Source organism: Colletes gigas, unplaced genomic scaffold, assembly GCF_013123115.1.
Source record: "Colletes gigas isolate AHSC1104 unplaced genomic scaffold, ASM1312311v1 Colletes_gigas_Sc00003, whole genome shotgun sequence".
Classification (NCBI taxonomy): Eukaryota; Metazoa; Arthropoda; class Insecta; order Hymenoptera; family Colletidae; genus Colletes; species Colletes gigas.
Genome location: NW_025106632.1, coordinates 9616549 through 9641244, shown reverse-complemented (window position 1 = coordinate 9641244; position 24696 = coordinate 9616549). Strand labels below are relative to the sequence as shown.

Here is a 24696-nt window from a genome sequence, read left to right as displayed (position 1 = left end):
TCGCAGGTATCTACACTGTAATCGTTTAAATAAAAGATAGATACTTCGTTAAATCGAGACCCAAAGTTATATAAGTCACTCTTATCAGGCTTGTTGGATTAAGGTTCAAGCGGAAGGACTTCTATTCTGAATATTTAAAGGTCGACCTCTCCTTCGTTATAGTTCTGGCCCCCCGGAACTATTCCGCAGTCGCCGGTTGCTGCAGATACTTCACGGGAAGAGACGAAATTGCAAATCAGGATCTCGAACCGCTTGAAATCGTATCGCCCGCGGAAATTGCTGCTCGCTCGCGATATTTATTAACCAACGCGTAGGCGATTTACGTTAAACGGCGACACGGTTGTCGAGACAATGGCCTTCCTTGAACGAGTTTCCAGACAAATCCGTTTCGTCGACAATAGAGATAATACTGCGAATTTCTGAAGCGGATCCTCCCCCCGTCCCTATACCCCGACCGTCGAATATTTTTCAGCCCGTTGGACGAGTTTCTGTTTAAAAACCAGGACGATTATTCTTTATTAAATGTGTACACAAGAACCTTCAGACGGAAACAATGGACGTCGTTACGATTGTTTTCCGCATCGTTTAGAATTGAAAAGGACGCTGCCTGCTCGCGAAACGAATTTTTTCTTTAATTACAACTCCTCGAGTGCGAGTCGCGTGGTCTCTCGAAGAAAGAACCGGATCGTTCGAACGTGTGATTCAATTTCTAGTTTTTTACGCGACGCGAGCATTTCTACTTTGTACTCTTTGATCGAAAACGGGACAAAGACGTAAAACTCTGACCCGTGAAACGCTTTGCTCCGAAACCACTGGTAATTTGTATCGCCGATTAATTATCAGAAATTCTCGATGCTCGAATATTCGCGATTTACGTCCGGTCCGAACGTATAGTTACGGTAAGATTGCAAAACTTTCACGCCCGATGTTACCCCGTTTTCTGTTTTCTATTTTCCTCGACGTACGCGCAACGGGGACTGCAAAGTGATAATTACTAAAGTTAGAAACTAAAGCCGCGAGCCCCGTAATATCATGGTAGCCACAGGGTATCCTTAAATCCTCCGCGATGGCCTCCACGCGTAACGTAGATTCCCATTTCGTTAAATGGATAATTACACAGAGCGTGTCTCCGGAAAATTCTGTGGCTCGAATATCGTAATTTTTGTTTACTTCAGCGTTTCGATACCTCCGTGTATACTAGTTCAAATACTTTTATTCTCAAAGCAAAGGAAGAAAACATTTTTATCGACGGAGATAGGTACCCTTTATTTATTCGACCAGGATTAAAGTTACATGCAGAACGCGTTGTGTCCGCTGAAGGAATTAAATCACTTCGGAAATTCGTGCCCGAGCATCGCCGTAGAAAAATAAACTAGTTTCGGATTCCGTGCGTAGAGTTTGCAAAGAGCAAACGCGAAGTCGTTTCACAAAGCGTTTTCAGACGGCTGGAATTGCCGCCATGATCGATCGGGTATCGATCACTGTTACCGAAAACACGGTTAGGACACCGTGAAACGCAGACGCGTCTGCCTACATCAAAAGATACAATGGCCAAACACTGTAAAACGTAGCCGACGCGCGTGCACAGGCGATCCGTGAGGGGGAGGGAGGAGGTTCGCTTTGAAAAGCGAAACGGGGGATGAAAATGCGAACCAGGGTCTGCGCTAACATTCAAGCATTCAACGTTGGACCTTCGGCCTCATTAACACGGTGCCTCGTCGGGAAAAACAAGTTTGCACGAAGCAGCAGTTTCGTCGTGAAAAGGGAAAATGCAAGTAATAAAAATTCTGAAATAAAGAAGGCATTCGCCCTGGGGTCCCCCGCGTTATTTCCGCGCGGTGGAAGTTTGAAAACTCGTAAGAAGCAAGGTTGCTTCTCTATCTGGTCGAATAGAAATCTTTCGCTCGCGTGCTTCCGTAAGAAAAGCGTTCCCTGTTTGATCTTCTGCGCAGACGTTAGAAAAGTTTCGTCGCGCGGTGGTACGGAAAAGAATAAATTAATTCAACTAATTCGACATTGTAATACACCCGACAAGTGGAAAATATGGGTATTAAATAACGTGGGAAATTTTTCTGGGAACAAGATTAATCTCGAATTATTAGAGAATCTTGAAAGCCACCCTTCTATAGTAAGTATGGAGGAAGCTCTAAATAAATTTTAATAATTATGTATCTGACGAAGCAAGTGGAAAATATGGGTATTAAATAACGTGGGAAATTTTTCTGAGAACAAGATTGGTCTCAAATTATTAGAGAATCTTGAAAGCCACCCTTCTACGATAATTACAGAGGAAATTCATGCATTCGTAGTAAATCGTTTTTTTCATTTTATGCACAATTCTGCTCTGATAATTATAACAGGGACTCTTGGACGCGAAATAGTATTGGTCCGCCTTATTTCTTCGCGAGAGATGAGTTCACCGCGTCCCTCTTAATTGTCTCCGGAGGACGTTATCCTAAATAATGCGGAGTGTCCCTGAATAATGCATGCGGCCTCGTGCACTCAGGGACGCACGAGCGGTGTAAGTAACGCATTAACAACCGGCGTTGGGAGCACACGGTGCACGCAGTCGGACGTTAAACCGTGTAGAACAGCGACAAAACACTTTTCGCGAAACTAGGCCGCGAGAACTTGCCCAGTTTTAAGGTCCTACCCGGTCGACGCTGGGTGTTTCTTCTCGCGCGTCGACACGTGGATACGACGAGCATCTGGTAAACGCCGTCTTTTCCGCCGCTCCTTTGAAATAAGACGATTGTCGGGGAATAACTTGTCCCCGGGCCGGGACAGCCTCCATTTTGAAACTGTGTTCGCTGTCTAAAGTTCCCCGCGCGTGCAGGTTTTTCTCGTATTTCTTTCCCCGCCTCGCGCGAAAAGTTCGAAAGATTCGTAACAACGCTTGAAAAATATTTCGACCCACGTTGTATCGGAAGGTATTTTATTTGGACGAGCGGTGTTTTATAGCGGCAATTCTAGGGTTTTCTTTGTTTTGCGATTAAAACAATGAAGACAGGCATAAAAACGTCGATATTGTCTGTCTTCCTCGATTTAATTGTAAAACATGGAAACACATAAAAAAGTCGCTCGGCTGTTTCCAGCCTTAGGTTCGAAAATGTCAACTACCCCTACCGTCTAATAAAATCAAGCCTTTAAGGAGCCATTGCTCTGTGGGAGTCGCGAAATTCAACAATTTTTTAAGTAACGCGTATTTAAAGATCGAATTAATCGACGAATCGAAAATGTTTATTCGCGACTAAAATTCCCTGCTTTAACAGTTTCAATTCCCCTCCCGCGACGAGGCCCAGGGTCCGATCAATTTCTGCGGATCGAATCATTCGCCTGGGCAAACACACATCGCCGACCAAATAGAAAGAAAAAAAAGAAAGCATCGAGAGAAAGTTGGTCCTCGTGGAGCGAGAGTCCCGGCGACGCTCGACATACGAAAAATAATTAGTTTTCCGCTTCCGTCGTTGGAAGTTCGCCTCCCCCCGTAGATGCTCGTTTCTTCTCCCGAACGATTCGCGTGCGTCAGCGAGCTTCCGTCGCGTCACCGCGGCTCGAAGCGATCCCCGGGAACTTTTCAGACACACTTTGTACACTCGACGCTAGTTCGAAATCCCGTGACGATACACCATTCGCTCATTCAATTATCACTAAACCCTGAAACAACTTCCCCGTGCCGTCATCCGCCCTCCTACCAGGTTTCATTCTTCGCTCGTTCTCCAACCCTGGAACGCAACGCGTGAATCCAACGTCATCCGACCGCTCCCACCCACCCTTCACGTCGCCATGCCTGTTCGCCGTTTCGTCGACGTCGCTGCAATCCCACGATCCAGCGATATTGCTGGACTTCCAGCTCACTGTTCTAGAAAATGTAAAATAGGCGTTTCTCCCGCGCGACACGCGCCACGAAATCGCGTTCAATTTTGCTGCGTCTGATAGAGGACGGTGGGAGGGTAGAGGGAGGGACGGCATAACGAGAACAGGGGCTGACTTCCGGGAGGAAGGAATGCGAATTACTTCATCCGCGTCTAACACCGGGGGCAATCTGTGACGCATCTTTTAATCGGGATTATCTTGTTTCTTCCTCCGGATATTATATACTTTGCAGAATACTTTGTTTAATATCTAATGAAAAATGTGTGTAAGTTGGTATAGTTATTATAATCGCACATTAACACCTTGACGTACGGTATAATTTCAAATAATTTTTCAAACGTATACTATTTAATTTAAAGGAATGATCACGAAAAAGAATAGTCATGTTTTAGGAATATCTCGTGAATGTTAAAATGTGTTGATTTTAATATACAGGGTATTCGGCCACCTCTAGGAAAAATTTTAATGAGATTCTAGAGGGTAAAATAACACAAAAATCAAGAATACCAATATGTTGATTGAGGATTCATTAAAAAGTTATTAACGTTTAACGTTTCATACCGACTGTTGCAGGGGTCAATTACAAACATTTTTGGTGATTACACAGCCCCAAAATCCCATCCATCTTCGAAAAAAAGTTTTTCAGCGAAATTGAAATGTTTCAAATCATTCTGGAAAAATTATTTTCGATTGCAGGGGTCAATTACAATCATTCTTTGTCAAGAGACATACTCCCGAATTCCTACGCATTTTCGAGAAAAAAATTCAAGAAGGTAGACTTTTTCGCCAAAATTAAAAAATTTCAAATCATTCTAAAAAAATTATTTTCAGTTGCAGGAGTCAATTATAAACATTTTTAGTGAATAGACATACCCTAGGAATCCTACTCAGTTTCGAGAAAAAAATTCAGGAAGGTGGACAAATTTTTCGCCAAAATTAAAAAATTTCAAATCATTCTAAAAAAATTATTTTCAGTTGCAGGAGTCAATTATAAACATTTTTAGTGAATAGACATACCCTAGGAATCCTACTCAGTTTCGAGAAAAAAATTCAGGAAGGTGGACAAATTTTTCGCCAAAATTAAAAAATTTCAAATCATTCTAAAAAAATTATTTTCGGTTTTCAGAGTCAATTACAATCATTTTTTATGAATAGACATACCCTCGAATTTCTGCGCGTTTTCGAGAAAAAAATTCAGGAATGCAGCCAAATTTTTCAAAAATTTCATATCATTCTAAAAAAATTATTTTCAGTTGCAGAAGAGAATTACAAACATTTTTGGTGAATAGACATACCTTCGAAATCCTATCCAGCTTCGAGAAAAAAATTCAGTAGTTGCTGAAATTTTTCGACGAAAACAAAAATTTCAAATCATTCTCGAAAAATTATTTTCAGTTGCAGGGGTCAATTACAAACATTTTTGGTGAATACACATACCCTCGAATTCCTATCCACCTTCGAGGAAAAAATTGTGAAAAAATCTGAAATTTTTCAAAAAATTTCAAATCGTTCTGGAAAAATTGTTTTTAGCTGCGGGGGTCAATTACAAACAGTTTTGGCAAATAGACATACCTCCGAATTCCTACGCACTTTCGAGAAAAAAATTCGAATAGGTGGAAAAATTTTATTAGTAACTTTTTAACGAAGCCTCAATCAGCAAATTGATATTCTTGATTTTCGTCTTATTTTTACCTCTAGAATCTCTCGTTAAAATTTTTCCCAGGGGTGGTCATACACGCTGTATAAGACTTGATGACCAGAAGTAGCCTGATGATTGTGAAACGTGACATCAAGAACTTGAAACGAGTTAGATACGTTATTGTATGGTAAGGGGTTAATTACCGTCAAATTTAATAGCGTGTAAAAACCGTCTAATTATCGTGTAATTGCGGCGCGATTAAATGTCGTTTCACCGTGGCAAATTGTAATTAGATCACAGATTACTCGTGATTTTTGTTAATTAAATATCCTGTAATCGTACTCTAAACACAAACGACGTGTTACGATCGATTAGACTCGTCGGAAACGGAAAGCACATTTGTTTGGTAAGTTTGAAACAAATGGCAGCCATCTGGGTGACAATCAAATCAGACGGCCGAACTTTGTAATATAATCAAAACTAACTCGCGTAATAGTAACAATTTGGCTGCTCTCGAGGCACTTCATGGAATGAATAGCTATTCGGAATTCTTTGAAATATCTCTAAGTAACTACCATGCGAATGCAAATAGGTTTTCGACGATATAATGTTTACTGCAGTCTATAAAAATATCGAACAGAAACGCTAGGCCTACGCGTTGGACGCGTCTGACCATCGCTCGATATTTCTACTTGCGTTTAGATACATACGTTCTTTATACCTCGACGACGTCAAAGTATTTTCTGTTTTTAACTAGTTTCAAAGATTCAGAAAATAGTTACATCAACAAATAGCGCCATATCACTAGTAATATTTAAAAACACTAGTACAAGTAGAAAGACCATATATTGATCAGACAAGTCACAATACGCGTAACCCAAGTGTTCAAAATCAATTTCCTTTATAAAACTTATAGCAAACTACTAAACAGCCTGACAATATCCGCATATATTTCTCTACGAAAACACTCCCTTAGCATAATTAAATAAATAACGATTTCAATTCGTCGTTTGAAGCCTATAATCAGAATCCATATTCGAATTATTAATATCAGTTTGTTGCGTTTAAATAAATATTTCCAATAGGTTATTAATTGATACGAAAATTAATCGCCGTTTCACAATGCTCGTTACAATACAATATTTTTATTCCTCAAATTATATCGTATCAACTCACCTTTCGATTCAAATATTATTTGTACTCTATCGCGCTTTATCGTCTCGTCGGTAGATAATTCTCTGCAAATATTTCGTCGCTTCGTAAATACCGAAAGAAACGTCCGCGACTTCCTGTTTCCCCTAACAACGTTACGGTTCTTCGGCTGTTGGCCGACCCACTCGCGAAAATTTATGGCATTACCAGTTCTAATTCCTCGACTACCAGTAGGGGGGTATCGATAACAGCTAGGTCGACGAAGTACATCGCTCGCGCCGTAAAAAAAAAAGAAAACGCGTGTAGCGGTCTTCTGTGAGGAAACCACCGGGCAAAATAAAGATTCTCCCGTTTGCTTTTTCCCCTCGGTTCCCCTAATCTGCACGCTCGAGAAAACCGACAATTTCGCCAGATAAAAACGAACGTGGACGGATGTTCTGGCTTCCATTCCGCCCGGAGGAAAGAAACTAGCGTGGCATTCTCGCGCGGAGAATTACGCGAGGGAAGGTAAAGGTATTCGACGAATAATAGGTGCCATATTTTCCTTTGCTGTCCACCGCGATAACAGCATTACTAAACCGTGTTTACCGTTACTTGTGTCCCCGTGCTCTCGCCACTTAAACGGCAGCGTCTTTCTTCTTGCGTAATTTCCCCGCGATTCCCAACCCCCTGCTTCTCGTTTCTCCTCCAGCGACTGCATTTCCCTCCCCGCTTTCCCGAATTAGACTCCTTCGCGAATTTTCCGCTAAAACGGTCACAGTGACTGGCTGTTTCGTGCTCGAACGAACCGTGACAAGAAACGACAGAGAATAGAATTGTTTGCCACGCGAGGTAAGTTAATAAAACCGTAAATGAAATTACGAGTCGGTAGAAAAAATGATTCGTTTGTTGTTCGTTGTTGTATCCGTCGATGTTTATTATCCGCGTAAGTACGAGGTGAAAAATGAAATTTAGAAACGGTTCGAATTAAGCCACCCTGTGTGTATGCAAGTGCGTTTGTAGAGACGGAATAATGTACATCTCGCGGCGGAGAAAACGTCAAGCTCAGAAAATTGTAATTTTCGTAGAATAACAAAGGATAAACCGCGCTAGAAAATTGCGTACGAGAAAATTGTAAAATTCTACTGAAAGATATGGAAAATCTCCCTACTAAACGGGCGGGTACGATGAAACACGACGAATCGAAAAATAACCGAGAAAATAGATTCCAGTTTCTTCATGTTACGCGAAAAAGAATAGTTCCAAGAGAACGATTAAGTTATTTATACGCGTATTGATAGTGCTTTTATCGTTACTTCTAATTATTCGTTAATGCGTACGTATATACAGAGCTCGATGATCAAATCCACTCCGCTCGAATGCATAGTCGTCTGAACAAAACTAACTTTAGAGCTATGCCAACAAGGTTCGTACGTGCCTCTTGTTTGGTTTGTTGTCGACAAATTTCCAAACAGCTCGTTCGCTGCTCGACAGACATTCGTGCTATAATCAAAAAATGAATGTTAAACATAATGCAATGGCGGACGAATCCTAAATATAAAACGAAGAAAGGGAAAGATAGGGTTCGACAACTTTCAATCTCGTAGCCGCCATATTTGTTATTTGATAATTTGACGCATTGAAATTATTAAAAGCTATTATCAAAATTCTTGTCTGACTCGAACGACGTTTCGAAGCCATTGATTATCCATTTCGAGAACGATCTTACAACCATTAGACTGTTCCCGCGCGACCATGTTAACACGTTCACTGTCCGGTTCCTCAGCGGCGTATCCAACAGCGTGGTGATATGACCCATATACGGGTCACAGACAGTGAACGTGTCAAGTCTCTCGTTTGTTCCAACGAACCACAAACTGTCAAATAATATTATATTTGAATATAAAATAATAAGCACCGACTCTTACTGAGAATCTCGAGTTTCATTACTTTAAGCGTAATAAAATTAAACGATTAAGACCAAGATTCGAAAAAATAAAGTCAACGGGATTGAATGGAGTTTACAAAGTTACGATTCCCGTCGAATTGCAACAGATGAACCGACAGGCGAAAATTCGCCCCTGTTATATCGCGGTCCAGGGTTAATTCCCTATCCCCTCCCCTTAATCCGTTGCGGAGCGGTGCGCGTATGAAGAATTCCATGGAGAGTAACTCGCAAATCAAGAGCTACTCCTAGCGCTGTGTATGGCTCCGGCAGTGGCTGTTGGTCGAAAACGTATTTTCCAATATCGATGGCCGGCTTCCTAGATGGAAAGACTCTTCTCCAACGATGCGCCATGCGGCCGAACCGTTCGAGAGCACGTTGCATCGGGCCAAATGAAGTGGCAAATAACCGTTACCACGGAGTTTCCTGGTCAATGCATTTGTGTTTAGGTTTTCTTTTCCTTTTTTCTGCAAAGATCGTTTCTACGTCGAAACTCCGTCGTGGCTAACGTTCCGCGAATTTTGAGAACTCCCCGTGCCAACTTGGCCTCCCGTGTTTTGTCGGTCGTTGGGCTTTATCGAGGAGTTTCGCTGTTCGCAAGCAGAAAAAAAGCAAAAAGAGTATCGAGGCTGAAAATATTCGTGGAACGATATACCGCGCGAACTGATGAAGGAATCTGAACGAGATTTAAGAAGTCGAGATACGAATTTTGAACTTTTTTGCGAAAAATTGAAACATCGATTTTTTATATATGGTTAACGAAGATGAAAGTTTTATTTTTCATTTACCTTTTTTCTCTCCACTGTGAATCCGTTGGACCATTTTGAACGCTTAAAGTTGCACTGTAATTTGCATTGTATATTTGAGGTCAGGTTTTAATAAAAGCATTCCGGCTGCGTCTCGTATCTCGCCTAGTTTTGTCCTTGGTGTTTTCCTCTGCTAAAGAAAAGATTTGAAAGTTCGATCAGTTAGATATTTGTAAAATTCAACAACTTAATTTATAAAACCTTAAGAAATGATATCGAAATGTGAAACAGACTGCTACTAATTTTGTTAACTAAACTAGAGTAAGAAAACTAAAGTAGCCTATATTTAGCGTACTATTCCCATGAATATCTGGAACAGCTATTAATAATGCAATGTGATAGCAAAAAGTTTCTATGCACTTGTTCAATAACGTGAAAGTATCGATTATTGGAAGCATTTGCAAGATAAACGTAATATGTTGTGGTATTACATGATCCTTATTTAAGCTCTGCTTATAAGTAATGCAGCGACGTGGAAAACTTTCTAGACAATTGCCTTTGTAGCTCAGTTTAAAGGGTTCAAACGCATGGTACACATTTAGGCTTGTAATCGTCTCTATAAATAAGAATCTTTCTTGAACGCACTTCCATCTTTCTTGCTGGTTAATATAAGCCTACGTTGCTTGAAATTTACCTTTACCTTTCATCGTCGTAATTTTACACGTTACTAATCTTCAAATAAAAAAATATCTAATAAACTATTGATGTTATCTAATTTGAAACACTGCAAATGTACATACAATTTTTAGCGTTTTGTCATTCGTGAACAAAACGTATTGAAAGATTGAAATTTTGCACAGAGCCCTGTCTTAAATAACAACTAATTTTTTAAGCGTTACTATAATATACTTAACAAATAATTTTCGATGTTATCGTTAATTAATCTTGGAATAACGTACATAAAAATTCTTTTTTTGTTGCAGCACGACCGCAGAAGGTTGAAATTAGCAACTATCCGAACGAGGAGAAGATCGAGGTGAAGGTTGGGGAAACGAGGCGGTTGGAATGCATCGTTCGATCGGCGAAACCAGCTGCCTCGATCGTCTGGTACCGCGCAAATGTGCAAATCAAAGGGGGTGACACGATCATTACGCCGATTTCCATCGAGGGTGGTGAGTAAATTCATCTCCCCGCGTTTCTCTCCTTAAAATTGACGAAGAATTATTACGCGATTCGAACTTCTTATCTTCGAGATAAGAGACACCAAGCATCGGGGTTCTTAAAGGGGACAATTTATATCGAGCTTTATCCTGAAAACTTATTTGCATGAGAAGATGTATTCGAGACATCATTCAGGATTGCTGTTTACGGTATGCTTAAAAACGCATAAAGAAACTCTTATATCAAACGTAACATTGAAAAAACATCGGAAAATTAACGTAAGACTAAATTTAAAGTCCTAACGCAAGGTAATTAAAACAGAATAGAATATTTTTAAAAACGTATTATCAAGTAAATTTAGACTAGAACGAATTAAATCGTGAAAAACAGTGAGTTGCATTCTTTTTTAATTGCTCTACCATCCATGCATTTCCGGATTTCCTACGAAATTTCATTTAATGCGATAAAGCTATCCGTCACGATGGCTGAACAATTTTTTTCGAATATTATATTTACGTGAGACCCGGCTTGACGTCTACGCAAAGTTCCAAAAGCGAAATTTATATTTCGCCATTTTTACGGAAGCTCGTGTTACACGAGAATCATTCGTCTCAAGAGAAGCGTAGTGTAGATACGAAAAACAGATCTATAATTTTTTAACTTTTAATCTTTGAACGAAAACATTGCAAGAATCCCAACGAAATAACAAATCCGTGCAGAACTCGAGACTCGACAAGATAGATCGAGTAAAAATAATTGACACGGACTGACGGTAGAAACAGGAACGAGACGAATGAGTTTTCTTGCCGAAATTAAGTCCCCGCCCTCGTACAATCTCCTCGAGCTATGATTAATCTTTGTTTGCTTGATAGTGGATCGCAAATTAAATTACATTATCGCCGTGGAAACGGACCGGCAGTTGACGTCTTACGTCATAAAAAAAAGCAGATGAAACTATCTTTTTCTACGAATGAAATCGCAAACAGAATGAGTACTTTTACAAAAAAAAAAGTATTAAATAATTCTTTTACACGAAGAATGATTTTACTCTAAAAAATCGTTCAAATTCAAACGGCTTAAAAATAGTTTAATAAATTCTTAACTAAAACCTTGACGAATTTAAAAATTAACGTTCCTTTTTTAGTCAGTTTTATTTTATTGATATCACGAGTTTTACACAAAATAAACGTTTCTATTCCAGTACTTTTATCGCTCTAGAAACACGTTCTACCCTATTTTCTTGGTGCCTCGATCGAATTAGAAATTCTTCGACGTTAATCCCGGGCGAACATCGGTCAATCGATCAGACACAAAAGCAACCCTTAAAGTGGATTTCGCGCGTCGATTCGAGCGGACCTTTCCCCGTACCTAATTCCCCTTAATTCATTTTTGCTGACAATTAAAGTCCACCGGTCCTGTGCTACGGGACGGTACGACGACGACGAGCAACAACTCGAAAGCGAAAAGAACGAACCGAAAGAAAGGGAAGAGAAAGGAACGCCCCGGCGTTTCAGTTTTCCCTCGACGAGGAGGAGACGAAGAAGCAATCCTCGGATGTAAAATCGGTCCAGCCCGGGCGCTATCGATCCGTCCGAAACGCCAAGCACCCAAAACAAAGACGAACATCGCGAAAGAGGGGAAAATGTTATAAAAGACGAGTGCCACGGAAGTAGAAGTAATAGGCGGGGACGCGATAGAAAAAGATTCCGTAATTGTCCGACCGGGTAAAGACCGCGCCGTTATCCTTTCGTTTCCTCTTCTTCGTCCCCCCACGATTGTATATAATAATTAATGAATATGAAACGGACTGGTTTAGGGTCGTGACGCGACCCGATCGTTATCTTTATTTAAATCCCACAGAACACGACGGGTCGCGATTTAATCAACCCGAAAGATCTGTTTATCCCTTCGTTCCTGGACACTTCAGACACCGAACCGCATAAAAGTATCAGCTGCCGGGCCGGGGGAAATAAATATTGAAAGGGAAGCGGTTATTACGCGATCCGTGGCAATTATCGATCAGCGTTATTGAAGGATCATCGACGCTTCTGATAATGTGAATGCAAATTCGATGGCTCGTAAAAGTTAGACGGAAGTGATTTTGTTTTACGAGCACAAGTTCGGATCGAATGGTTAATAATGCCAGCGGTGAGGCGAAGGGAGCTTTACCAGGGATTTTTAGATCGATCCTGAAGTTTCTACGCTGTTAGACATTTTGTTTTAAGGAAACTATAAACGCATTTAAATTGGCTATCCAAATTTCGTCGCCGTGTTTTATGATTATAATGGAAAACGAAAGGGAGTTTTATGGGAAGTAATTAACTACAAAACAACAGTTTATAATCATAAAACACGACAGTTTTTCGTAAAATTAGTATTAATGAGTATGATCGGAAACTTTCTGCCAGGGGTTTTAGTAAAGATTGCTTTAGAAATTAATTAAAGTATTTATGCTCAGAATTTATTAGATCTAGAATCTCTAAAGAGACACAAAGCTTCTATTCTACGAATAAGTAGATTAATAAAATTGTTAAACAATTTTCTCCTTGCTTTGCTAGTTCGTTGATTATATCTTTAAATTCGCTCGCTGAATAAATTCGTATTGTTCGTTGCGCGTACCAAAGATTTTTTACATGGTATTCCAGCAACCTTATCGGCAGGGAAAAATGCATGCGTAGGTTTCAGACATTCGCGGAAACGAAAATATAAAAGGAAATGTAGCCACTCTCGCTTGTACTCGCGCACGCCACGAACACTGAACAAAAGGCAAAAGAATTAATTTCTCCGCCAACGTTTTCGTTTCTCTTATTTATGCGTTTGAGATTTCTTGACTAGCTGCTTCAAACTGAAAACTAAAATAACTTCAGACTTGAACCTCGAAGCAAAGAAAGCTTTACAAAGATCCAATTAAACGGCAGTTTCACGTTTAGTATTTGTCAACTTTCGTCTCTCAACGAATTTGCTTTATCCCATATACTGATTTATTGGGTTATTCAGAATAATTTGTTGATCAGCTGCTTCCTGTTAAGTTTGACTATTAATTAATTTACGAACATACAAACGACCAAGAAATAATTTCTTAAATTAAAGAATTTTATTTTTTTATCCCTCGTTTTTAAGGGTGCAATAAATATACGAATATTTGTTTTTTTTTTTAATATTCTCGCTGCTTCCTCATCGTTGAGCACTATACACGGAAAAATGCACGTTCTTTTTCGCGATATGGGGTGAGTAACGTAACAAGAAAGAAAGCTGAAGGAACGGTCGCAATTAATACGATGCGCGACGAAAGTATTTCCAACGGAGCGAACCCGCTTGAATTACGGAGGGAAAATCTTTGTGCGGCCTGTACGACTATAGATAAAAGTTTCAAGCTGCTGGAACAAGTACTGCAAACCATAGTTACGACCCTGGAGATCATGAAACGTTAACTATGTTGGAGAAGCACGAAAAGAAGGGAAAATGGGGCGAACACAGAGGGAAGTGCATTGTTGGAAAGGATATAATGGAGCAACTAAGACACTCTATTAAGTTATTCTCTAGTGTGCTTTCAAAAAACACTGCAGAGGAGAATAGGGCCGCGTTTAAGTATTAACGCACGCGGAAAAATGATTTGACGTTCTGGAGAGGAAAGAAACGGCTCGATGCCTTTTACAGGATCATTTGAAGCGACGCGTGGAATTCTATAGATCGAGCGATGAGTTTTTTCTAGCCACCTACGCCTCTGATCAAAACACTATTGCCTGAAATTAATTGTAAAAGTGTTATTAAAAAGATTTCTGCGAGATACGAGAGAAATCAAATGATAAAATAAAGTAGTATGTTTTCATGGAAATTTCGTCCACTGTGTCCAAAATGAAAGTTGTATTCGTGAATTCTGTATCGTGTAGTAAATATGATGATGACCGAAACAAAGCAAAAGTCTGAACGAAATTAAAGTCGCGATTGGGCTCAGCTTTGAAGCAGCGTTTAAACTTCTTTCCGACTTCCTTGGACGTTTTTCGTCAAAGTGACCACTTGCTTTGCCGGATTTATCAAAGGATACGAACGTGTCCTGCGGGCCCGCGGATTCATGTCATCGTCCCCCTACCCCACTTGTTACATCTTTCAACGGAATGGTTGCTTTTGTAGAACGGTCGGAGCTCCTTGCCTATTCGAAAACTTTTACGATTTCCTTCGTACGTTTCCCAGCGCACAGAGGTTTTCAAGATATTCGCGGTGCCGTATTTGCATGCTAGCAGACGAATTTTTCAAGCATTCCGGGCCATCTTGAAACGTCTTGCAACAAAGTGTCTCTTTCGTCAAAGAAATTCTCTTCCATGGTAATCGCTTAATAAGAGCGTACAACGAATGCGCAAATTTTAATCGTAGAAAGACCGAGAAGAGAAGTCACGTGTTTTCCATACGTTTTATTAAAAAAGAGATGAATTCTACGCGTGAAAACGATAACAAAAGTTCGCGTGAACGTGTGTTCCAGTTGACCATGTTTTCGTAAAAATTATAGAAATGTATTTAAATCGAGTGATTATAATTTTGTTATACGTAATCAAAATCTGGAACGGGGAATTCGCGATACCGTAAGGAAAGTAGAGTTGCGACGAAAGCGACGAATATTCGCTGGGCAAAATAATTGCGAGATAACAAGATTTTTGAATTTCGCCGCATTATTACCGGGAGACCGACGTGCTGATTTATTAACAAGAGGAATTAAACGCAGAGAGACGGGTGAAACGTTATTATACGTGTAACGGGGGAAATTATTTCATCCCGGCGAAATGGAAAATAATTTTCGCGTGAAGAAAATTGGCCAGACCCGGAATGTCTGGCCGACGGCGAAATTCCTATCGGGACCGGGAGAACGGTAACAAAAAAATTTCTTGAAAAATTAAAAGTCAACTGCGATCGTGCAAATACGAACGAAAAATAGAAAATTCCGATGCATGTATTTGTTTCGCGTGCTTCGGCTCGATCGAAAGAACGGAATTGAAATTCGTCGGACAAACATTTCCAAATCTCTCGAAAATCCAACGCGGGTGAAATTAATTTAATATTGTCCCCGCGAATACATTTATCGAACAGTAGAAACATTATTCCCATATATAGAATAATTCAAATACGGATTTCCTTTCGTCTTTGCGTTTGTAAATCTATCGAAGGCAGTTGAACGTTCATATTTTTGTTAATAGGAATTAGTAAATATATTTTACACATCGGTAGAAACTAAGTAACTTTCTTCGTAACCAGATAAACAAATGAATTGTAAGCGTTTTCTTAAATTTCACTGGAAAGACTTGAAGTGTGTCGTACAGTTTGGAAGCCACATTGCCGTATGGTAATTTTGGCGAACTTGGAATACGTAATTCGTCAATGCGACAGGATTGTTTAAAAACTGATCGAAATATGTTTCATCCTGTCTCTGGCTCGAAACGCAGGAACTTCTTGCGCTCGTCGAAACGAAAGACAGATTCGAACGGCACGTTCGCGCGTACCAGCCATCCGCCAATCGGATTTCGCACTTCCGAGGCAAAATTTCGGTGGTTTACGACTAGTTTACAACTAAGTTTCACGAGTTAGTCTACTTCTAACTGTGCACACGCAACTTCCCCTGTCGTTCGCACACGTTCCGGCTCACTAAATTCCACGGCTGATCGTTTTCTAAGTCAATACGAGCTATATTCGTTGATTACGTCCGCGTTGTCTCCGCGTTTCGTCTGTTTGTTCACCATTAACGGAACAATTTTAATTGTCTATGTTTAGTTTCGTTCATCGATCCCCAGTCAAAAATATTTTTCGTTCGCTGACTTTGAAATTACGTTAAAATGTATTTCAAGCAATTTTATATACATATAAGTCGATCCTATGAGCAGAAATCCTAGCAGAAACGCTCGTAATAATAATCCTTTAATTAAATATTGAAACCGGTAGACGATAATATCGTGTGTTTGCGACGTTGAAGACACGTATCAATTAACCAAACTATTAAAATTAATTAATATCGGACAGTGAACTTCAAACTGTCAAGTACTTGTTAGAATAATTAATGAACATTTCGAAATACACGACGTAAATATAATTTCTGCTGGATGTTTCCAAAGTATTGATCATTCCGTTCTTGATTGGACTAGAAACGAAAGACGCGGGAAGAGCGAAAAAATTCTTCTCTTTCGTTTATTGGCGGCTGTTCGATTGATTTCATTTCCTAAGACTTCGGAATCCTACTTCGGAATCTTCAAAGAACGCTAGAAAGGAAATAAATACTCGCCAAGAAATGTTAGGTACTTGTTGTGCAATATTTTCATAAAAATGTTTAAATCTCCATGTTTCCAATCCCTCACTATTAATAACGCTGTACCAAATAATAAGAAGCTAAACTTAGTTCGTCTCAACTTAATAAAATACGAATAACAGTATTTTTGACAGACAAATTCTAACACATAATTTAGTACCAATAGATATTGATAACAGCGTTATCTCAGAGTCAGTCACCAAACGTTTGAATTCATATAATTTTCCAATATTCTTGAATCATTGGAAGAGACATAAAATTGTGAAATTTGAATTTCTAAGAGGAATCATGTTTCGTGCGTGCACAAAATGCGAGAATTTCCGTCATGCCGTGTCGAACTTGCGCAATTAAAATTCTCACCGTATTAATTAAATGCCAGATTACGAACAGTGTTTCAGCAGTAAAGCGGTTAGAAGGACCCGTTGATGCGAAATAAATTATGAGGATTAAACGTGGAATTGTTGGTAAAGCAAATGGGGACCAGAGAGAGGCGAAAGGAACGAAATTAAAAGAAAATACGGTGAAACTTACGGCGCGACCGTTCACGAAACGGAATTAGACACGCAACGGTATCGTCGTAAATGGAAACGATGCAAACCGATCGCGCGAATTCGACCAGAAACGCGGAAAATTTTATACAAAATAGTACATTACGAATAAAACCACCGTGCAACGATCTATCCGCGAAGTTTACTATTTTTTTCAATATTCATTTATCGCGGTGTGTAATTCAAAATCCTAATAATAAAATCGATATTCGTTGCTCAACATTTTTATTCGGATAAAATCACGGATTAAATTACAAGAACCTTCTCTCGTACGGTTATCGTTTGAAAAATAAAAAATAAAAAATGTTTATGCTTTTTTTGCACGTTGCAATCGTGTTCGTATTTCCGGTTAATGGCGCCGGTAACTGACATCGTTGCTGAACTCGCGACGTCTGAAATGAAATAAAGAGGCATCGCTACTTTGGGTAAAAGCCTGTCCGATCTAGTTTGACGATGATTTAACAACTTAACAGTAACGGTCCTGCCGACACTTTATTCGCGAACGATCGAGAGTGCAACCTAAATAAATATCAGCGAAACACGTTGATGTAACAGCCGTCGAACTTCTTTAAAATATAGTTACCCTTTATTGGCCGAAGCATTGTCAAAGAAAGAGCACAGTCGATGAACATTTTATTGCTTGACATCGACACATATAATAGCTATTTCCTATCGGTTCTCTATTGCACGTATAATTCTAACCAATTTGCAAACGCTTTTCAAAATCATCGTACAATTTTAATCTGGTGTTTCAGACAAAAAGCTGCAGAAGCCTGGCGAAAATAAGAAAGAATTGCTCAAATACGACACCCACGGTTCCATTACCATCGTCCCCACCGCGGATGACAATGACATAGACTACACCTGCGAAGCCAATCATCCCGCTATACCTCTCGGCTTGCCTTTGAGAGACACCATCAAACTCTCTGTGTTTTGTAAGTATAACGCTTCTATATATTATATTGTTTCAAAAGGAATCTCAATTCGAAGTGTCGGAGTGCCAGCAATTCGAATCGAACCGAAAAATAACAGTCATAGACTCGACTTTACTCGACTAAATAGTTTTACCAAATTTAAGTGTCCTATATTACCGATGTCTGAACGTTAAAAGAAACATTAAACCGCATGAATCATCATTAGGGTTATGCAAGGTCTTGAAAATATCGAAACGAGACCTCGAAAGTATTTTGTTAATCGAGAATACGGAGATTCTTAAAAATCAGTATCATCATTTAACATTTATAGTTGATCTTCGCCTTATAACTGATAGTTTATTTAAACTCTTTGAATTTTCGAGTTTTCCGATATATTTGAGATTCTCGATATTTTCGAGGCCTCGTACGCTTCTAGGAATCATCAATTTAACTTTTATCGATCGCAAAGCACCGCTGTTCGCTGTTGTAAATTATTTTTGCCTAGTTAATTCCGATCCCACGCTCATCGAGTCGCATTAATTAGTAGCCGTACGCCAATCTGTCAGTCACGTATTAATCTTCCGTATCGTGTTCCTCCGCTCCTTTCCCCCGCCGGGCGTACTTTTATTACGAAACTTTTCCCATTAGCGGAAGTATGGAGGTCTCGGTGTTTCGGTGTCTCACAGGATCGAATAATTTTCAGATCTACCTGGCACGCCGTACATCGAGGGATATACGGAAGGCGAGACGGTGAAGCGTGGACAGCAGCTGGAGCTAACATGCCGATCGCGTGGCGGAAACCCACCTGCGCAGATCGTCTGGTACAGGAACAACGAGCAGGTGATGACGGTGTATCGCACCAAAAACAGCGTCTCCGAGAGCGTATTGTCGATCGTCGCGAAAGCCCAGGACAACAACGCCAGATACAGATGCGAGGTGTCCAACATCATGAGCGTCGAGCCCATGAAAGTTCACGTCGATCTCACCGTGCTCTGTAAGAATCGCGATCGTTAAACAATTACTCCGTGCACAATTAAAATCGTATCGAGTTCAGGGAATCTGAAACAGTTCTGTTTCCCTTGGCTCGCTTCGATTTCATTTTCACAGTCTGATTTCATTTAAAATTTATTTTACTCCAGTGTTCTGCAAATAGAGCACCTATTTATGAGATTCTTCGACCGTTTATACATTGAGGTGGACCTTGGTTACTCTTGGTCAAAAATTTGATCGTGCGACCCTTTAATAATTTCCATAAACAATCAATTGACAGAAACCAGAAAGAAGGAATTATTTTTGAACAAATCCAGAGGGTCGTGTATAAAAATTTCGATAATCAAACATAAGGTCCACCCTGTTGTACATACGTACTCTATCCACCGCTGAAGCAGGTATCGCGCGTCATGAAAAATTCTGTATGCTTGCTCTATCTTTAAACAAGCTTATTTTTATACGTCTAGAAGGAAAATTTATGTCCCGTTTTCCCTCGGAGACAATAGATCGCGCTTTTAGGCGTCGTAGCCTCCAGGTCTATGACCCGGCGGTTCTCGCAAAGCGTTGGGGGTTAGCGTTTCTACACTTCAGGACGTGCCTGTGAGGGCTTTCGGGAAGAAGTGACTTAAAGAGACACCCAATGGAGCAGAAAAATACGAATTCTTCAACTTCTCTCTACCCGGCGCTCAGAGAATGCTTAACGAACCGGAATCAGAATATTTATCGATCGTCTTAACTTCGTTCCATTCGTGGAAGCAATATGTAAACAATTTGCAATAATTGCAACGATAGGGTAGAATTTGTACATTTCACACTCTGTTCCAGTAATTCTTAACCTAGTATTCGCGCCTAAAAATTGTTAATATGCATTTTCGTTGCGTATATTATACCAATTCGTAGTGATGACAAATTATTTATTAATTACAATAAACCAGCGGAACTGCGTTTTTATAGCTCTATCTAGGAATAGAAAGTACTATTATGGCTTAATATATTTCCAAACGATCCTTACGACTCCTTACATTTTAAGGGGTTGATATACGCACTGTATTAAACTGTTTACGTAGAAAACTTGCTATTCGTGGCACGTTCGTTGGAATTGTCGAAGAGGAAGAGTTAGTAAATTTTGTGACAATGCCTTCGAACGAATGTCCGGGGAATGATTGTGTTTGACTTTCTCAGAGGTAGAGGCGAACTCTATTAACGAGACTGCAATTGTTTCCAGTCGCTCCGTCCGGGGCGACGATCACCGGGCCCACGGAGGCGAAAGCCGACGAGCAAGTGGTAATGACTTGCACGACTGAGAACTCGAATCCGCCGTCGGACATAAGATGGAACGTCGACGGTCACAATTTAGAAAGTAACGCCTCGAGGACCGAGCCGGCGCCTCAGGGCGGATGGATTACCACGTCCAACGTGACGTTCACCATTAATCGCACCAGCCGCAACATCGTCGTGATATGCGACGCGTCGAACGTCAAACTCACGGAGAACGTCGTCAAAGCGCACACCATAACAGTGATTTGTAAGTACACGACGAGCAATTAGCCGAACGAATACGATGCAAACCTAATCCGCGCGCAATCTGGACGTAGCCGCGGGATTAATATGAAACTAATCCCGGACGAGATCAGACTTTACACCGTTCCGCGCTTCCTCGCGGTTTATTCCGGATCCCGGTGAATTTTGCTGCGCTCAAACTCCCGATACCTCCGCATACAGATGTAACGCAAACTCCCGTTAAAATTAATTCCGCCTCCAACGATGCTTGTTCCCCGGGCTTTGTTCCATTCCTTCGATCCCGAGAATCGTGTCTTTTCTTCCCCGTAATTGTATCCGCGACGCGTTTCGAACGGCTGCGATCGTTGCTCGAAATTACGTTCCTGTTCCGTCACGCGTTTTATCGTGTGCAGACCCGCCGTCGCAACTGAGTATCACCGGTTACGCGGAAGGGACGAGGATAGACGCTGGCACGGTGCTGAATCTGATGTGCACCGCCATCTCGGGAAATCCCCCGGCCAACCTGACTTGGTACAAGAACAACATAAAGGTGAGAAAGAGTTCTGGCTTCTATTCGTTGTCATTCGTACACGATCTATCGTTTAAAAAATGAGTAAAACGTACCATAAGGTGCTGTTGAAGAAAGTAGTATTCCTGGTCCATCGACAGATCTATAAGAAAAGCGGATAAAACGTTCAAGTTGTCATTTGTGTTTAATAAAGAGACGTGTCTTTCAAATTTCCCAAAAATGTATGCAAAGAACCATTCAAAAATAATTTGGAGCGACTGTTTAAAATAAAGAAGTATACTCACCTACTTTAATTTTCAAATTGTTAATATCTTCGTGTATTTTTAAACTTGTTAGACTATAAGACACATGCAACTAAGATTGAGAGTCCAGAGCTAGAAAGAAAACTATGTTATATCCGGTAGCACATTTTACGTAAGAAAAAATCGAATAATTTCAGATGTCTGGAATCAAGAGATTGAGAGATCGTCCTATGTCGTCCAGCGAGCTGACGATGCTCGTTAATGCATCGGACAACGATGCACGCATACGATGCGAGGGATCGAATTCTGCCACCGAAATTCCTCTGGTTGAAACGTTCACCTTAAAAGTCAACTGTAAGATTCGATAAAATTCGTTATCGCTTGAAGATTATTTCTGCAAAATGTTCGTTTCACAATTAACGTATTGGTCTTCTGTAACAGTCCCGCCAGACAAAGTGAAGATCTCACGGGAACCCCAGGACTTGCACGCGGGCCAAGAGGGTCGTATCATTTGCGAATCGAGCAGCAGCTACCCGGCGGCAGAAATGTCGTGGTGGAAGGGCGGTATTCCGGTTCAGGGAACCAAAAATGGCACTAAACCCGGCTTACACGGAGGGTATCTGTCGTTCGTCGAACTCACGTTGGACGTCACGGAAGATATGAACGGCGAGGTGTACACTTGCCAAGCGAGAAACAATCAAATGGAGAGATCAATTCACGATGCTACAACCCTGGACGTGTTGTGTGAGTATACCAGTACTAATGGTCGTTGATCACGCCGGTGAACATCCTGTTCTAAAACCGAAATTAATCCGTGAATTCGCTCCCGATCCGCAGACAAGCCGATATTCTCCACGATAGAGCCCCACGAGTTAATCGGAATGGAAGGCGAACCGTTCGTGATTTCTGTCTCTGCTATGAGCAATCCCAATGAAATAACATACACGTGGACCAGAGACGGATTGCCGTTGGTCAGCAACAGTAGGAGGATATCCGTTCGCGGCTCGATGTTAAACGTTACCAAACTGGATCGCCACGACGCTGGAACGTACATATGCGAAGCCTCCAACGAAGAAGGAACGACGTTCTATCAATTAAATCTGACCGTTCAATGTAAGTACAAGCAACGCGTATGGTTGTACGGTACTAGGGAAGCATTTAACTTTCGTTACCTTTCGTCCGTTTCAGACTCTGCAAAGATAAAAGGCACCTCGGCTTCCGGTATAGTGTATCCTCCAGGTGTCGAGGCAAAATTGTTCTGCGAGGTGGATGGCAGCCCCATAGGAGACGAATACGTCACGTGGCAGAAAGTTGGCTCGAACTCGGAGCTCTCCGGACGGTACTCGACCTCTTTCATCAACAAAACTTCTTATCTGCACATTGAAAATCCAGATCAGGAAGACGTCGGAGAATATCAATGCAAAGTGAACAATGGAATCGGCAACGTCACCTCCGAGCCTATTCTGTTCGTCACTAACTGTACGTGCATTCGTTTGATCGATAGGATTTCGTTAACCGCGGTACCGCGCGCTCGTTTGCCAACCGAAACGACAATTTATGGAAATTCTCAATAAAACGTTCCTACGTTACAGTCAAACCGCAAATGATGAACACACCTCTGACGAGAAGAGCGGCCGCGAACAAGGGGATAAACGTGCAGCTGTTTTGCAAAGCGCGTGGCTCGCCGTTGCCACGGTTCGCTTGGACTTTCAACGGGAAGACCTTGTTACCGAACGTGACGGAACACAAGTACAGCATCACACACACGGACGTAAGTTTTCCACAAACAGTTATCGTCGACGTTGTAACGAAACTCGCGCGTTAGATCCGTTGATCACAGTCTTTATTTGTTCGTGGTGTTCGCGATTGCGGAGCACTTTCGACCAGTCGTTCCTTCCGATGTTTCCGCAAGACTGACTTCCTTATCGATTCCTAATTTTGTCGGGGTGGGGATGTTGCGCCTCGTACGGGCGTCTTCCAAGAATTCACGGTTTACGACGCTCGCAATTAGCTATCGAGGCTGTCGACGAGCAAACTACCTGAAACGTCCTTTCATCGCGCGGTAAACATTTTCTCGGAAATAGCTATCGTCGCCGCGTGAATCGTAAACCGCGGTGACCGCTACAACATAAACAGTTCTCGACAACGCTACGTATCGAATTAAAAGTCTTAAGGAGCCAAAGTAAATGGTGAATCTTTTGAACAATCAAATCTGAGTAGCTTCATTTATTTATGTATCGTTCACAAAATATTCGCTTGGTTCCATGATTCCAAATTCTGCTGACCCAATAACGATACGTTACATGCATACAACGATCAGCTGTATGTTTTCCATTCACAGGAAAATATTTCAAAAACCGTTATCCTTTGTAGTATCAAAACCCTTAAGCTCCATTTGACTAACAAATATAATATAATTAATTATCCACGAATCCTAACAAATTTTTCAGCTATCTGCGAAGACTACTGTTTACAATCTGGACAGAAACAGTTTCAGCAAAGATTTGCAGCTAGTACACAACATCAGAAATAATAATCCTCAGCTACATATACAATTTTTACTTAAGTTACAAACTGTGTTATCTCTTCGTCGCATACAAAATAATTCTGTGCGCTTATTGAGTCAGCCTTTGTTCTTTTTTCTGTTGTTTTTACAGTTAAGCGAACTATTTTCCGAATCGACGCTGACCATTCTGAGCGTGACGTCCCTCGACTATGGGAAATACGAATGCCGAGCGATGAACAGCATGGGACAGTCGACGGATATCATACATTTGGACGTCACGTCACCGCCGGACAAACCAACCGATCTAGAGGTCTATAACGTTACCCACGATACCGTCACTCTTATGTGGAAGAGAGGATTCGACGGGGGCTTACCGACATCCTACCAAATACGTTGGAGAGAGGCACTCGACTACGAGGATCGATACCACTATGTAGACATTGCCCCGGGAGTATATAAAACCACGATAACCGGACTGTCCCTGGGGACTTACTATGTGTTCAGCGTGAAAGCCATTAACAAGAAAGGAGACAGTGGCTTCCTTCCCGATCTTGTCAAAGTTCAGACGCTCCGTAAGTCTTGGAATTTGGTTGAACGTGTAGAACGCTGTGCGTGCCGTAATGATTGCTTTTTAGAGCCAATAGTACCTTTTGCCATTTGTATTACCATTTTAGAGCTAACAA

The 24696-nt window shown here is 40.9% G+C and overlaps 1 protein-coding gene across 2 annotated transcripts in view; it reads left to right on the top strand.

Moving 5' to 3' along the window:
- The window catches only part of LOC122404814 (nephrin), a 513791-nt gene that overhangs the window by 485565 nt on the left and 3530 nt on the right, over positions 1 to 24696 (top strand). For both annotated transcript variants that reach the window (XM_043409060.1, XM_043409061.1), the window contains exons 4-14: positions 10321 to 10509; positions 18088 to 18267; positions 18950 to 19240; positions 20462 to 20761; positions 21150 to 21286; positions 21705 to 21861; positions 21949 to 22251; positions 22345 to 22620; positions 22696 to 22986; positions 23100 to 23278; positions 24165 to 24585. In XM_043409060.1, coding sequence (XP_043264995.1) covers positions 10321 to 10509; positions 18088 to 18267; positions 18950 to 19240; positions 20462 to 20761; positions 21150 to 21286; positions 21705 to 21861; positions 21949 to 22251; positions 22345 to 22620; positions 22696 to 22986; positions 23100 to 23278; positions 24165 to 24585 — 2724 coding nt within the window. The remainder of the gene's footprint in view (positions 1 to 10320; positions 10510 to 18087; positions 18268 to 18949; positions 19241 to 20461; positions 20762 to 21149; positions 21287 to 21704; positions 21862 to 21948; positions 22252 to 22344; positions 22621 to 22695; positions 22987 to 23099; positions 23279 to 24164; positions 24586 to 24696) is intronic.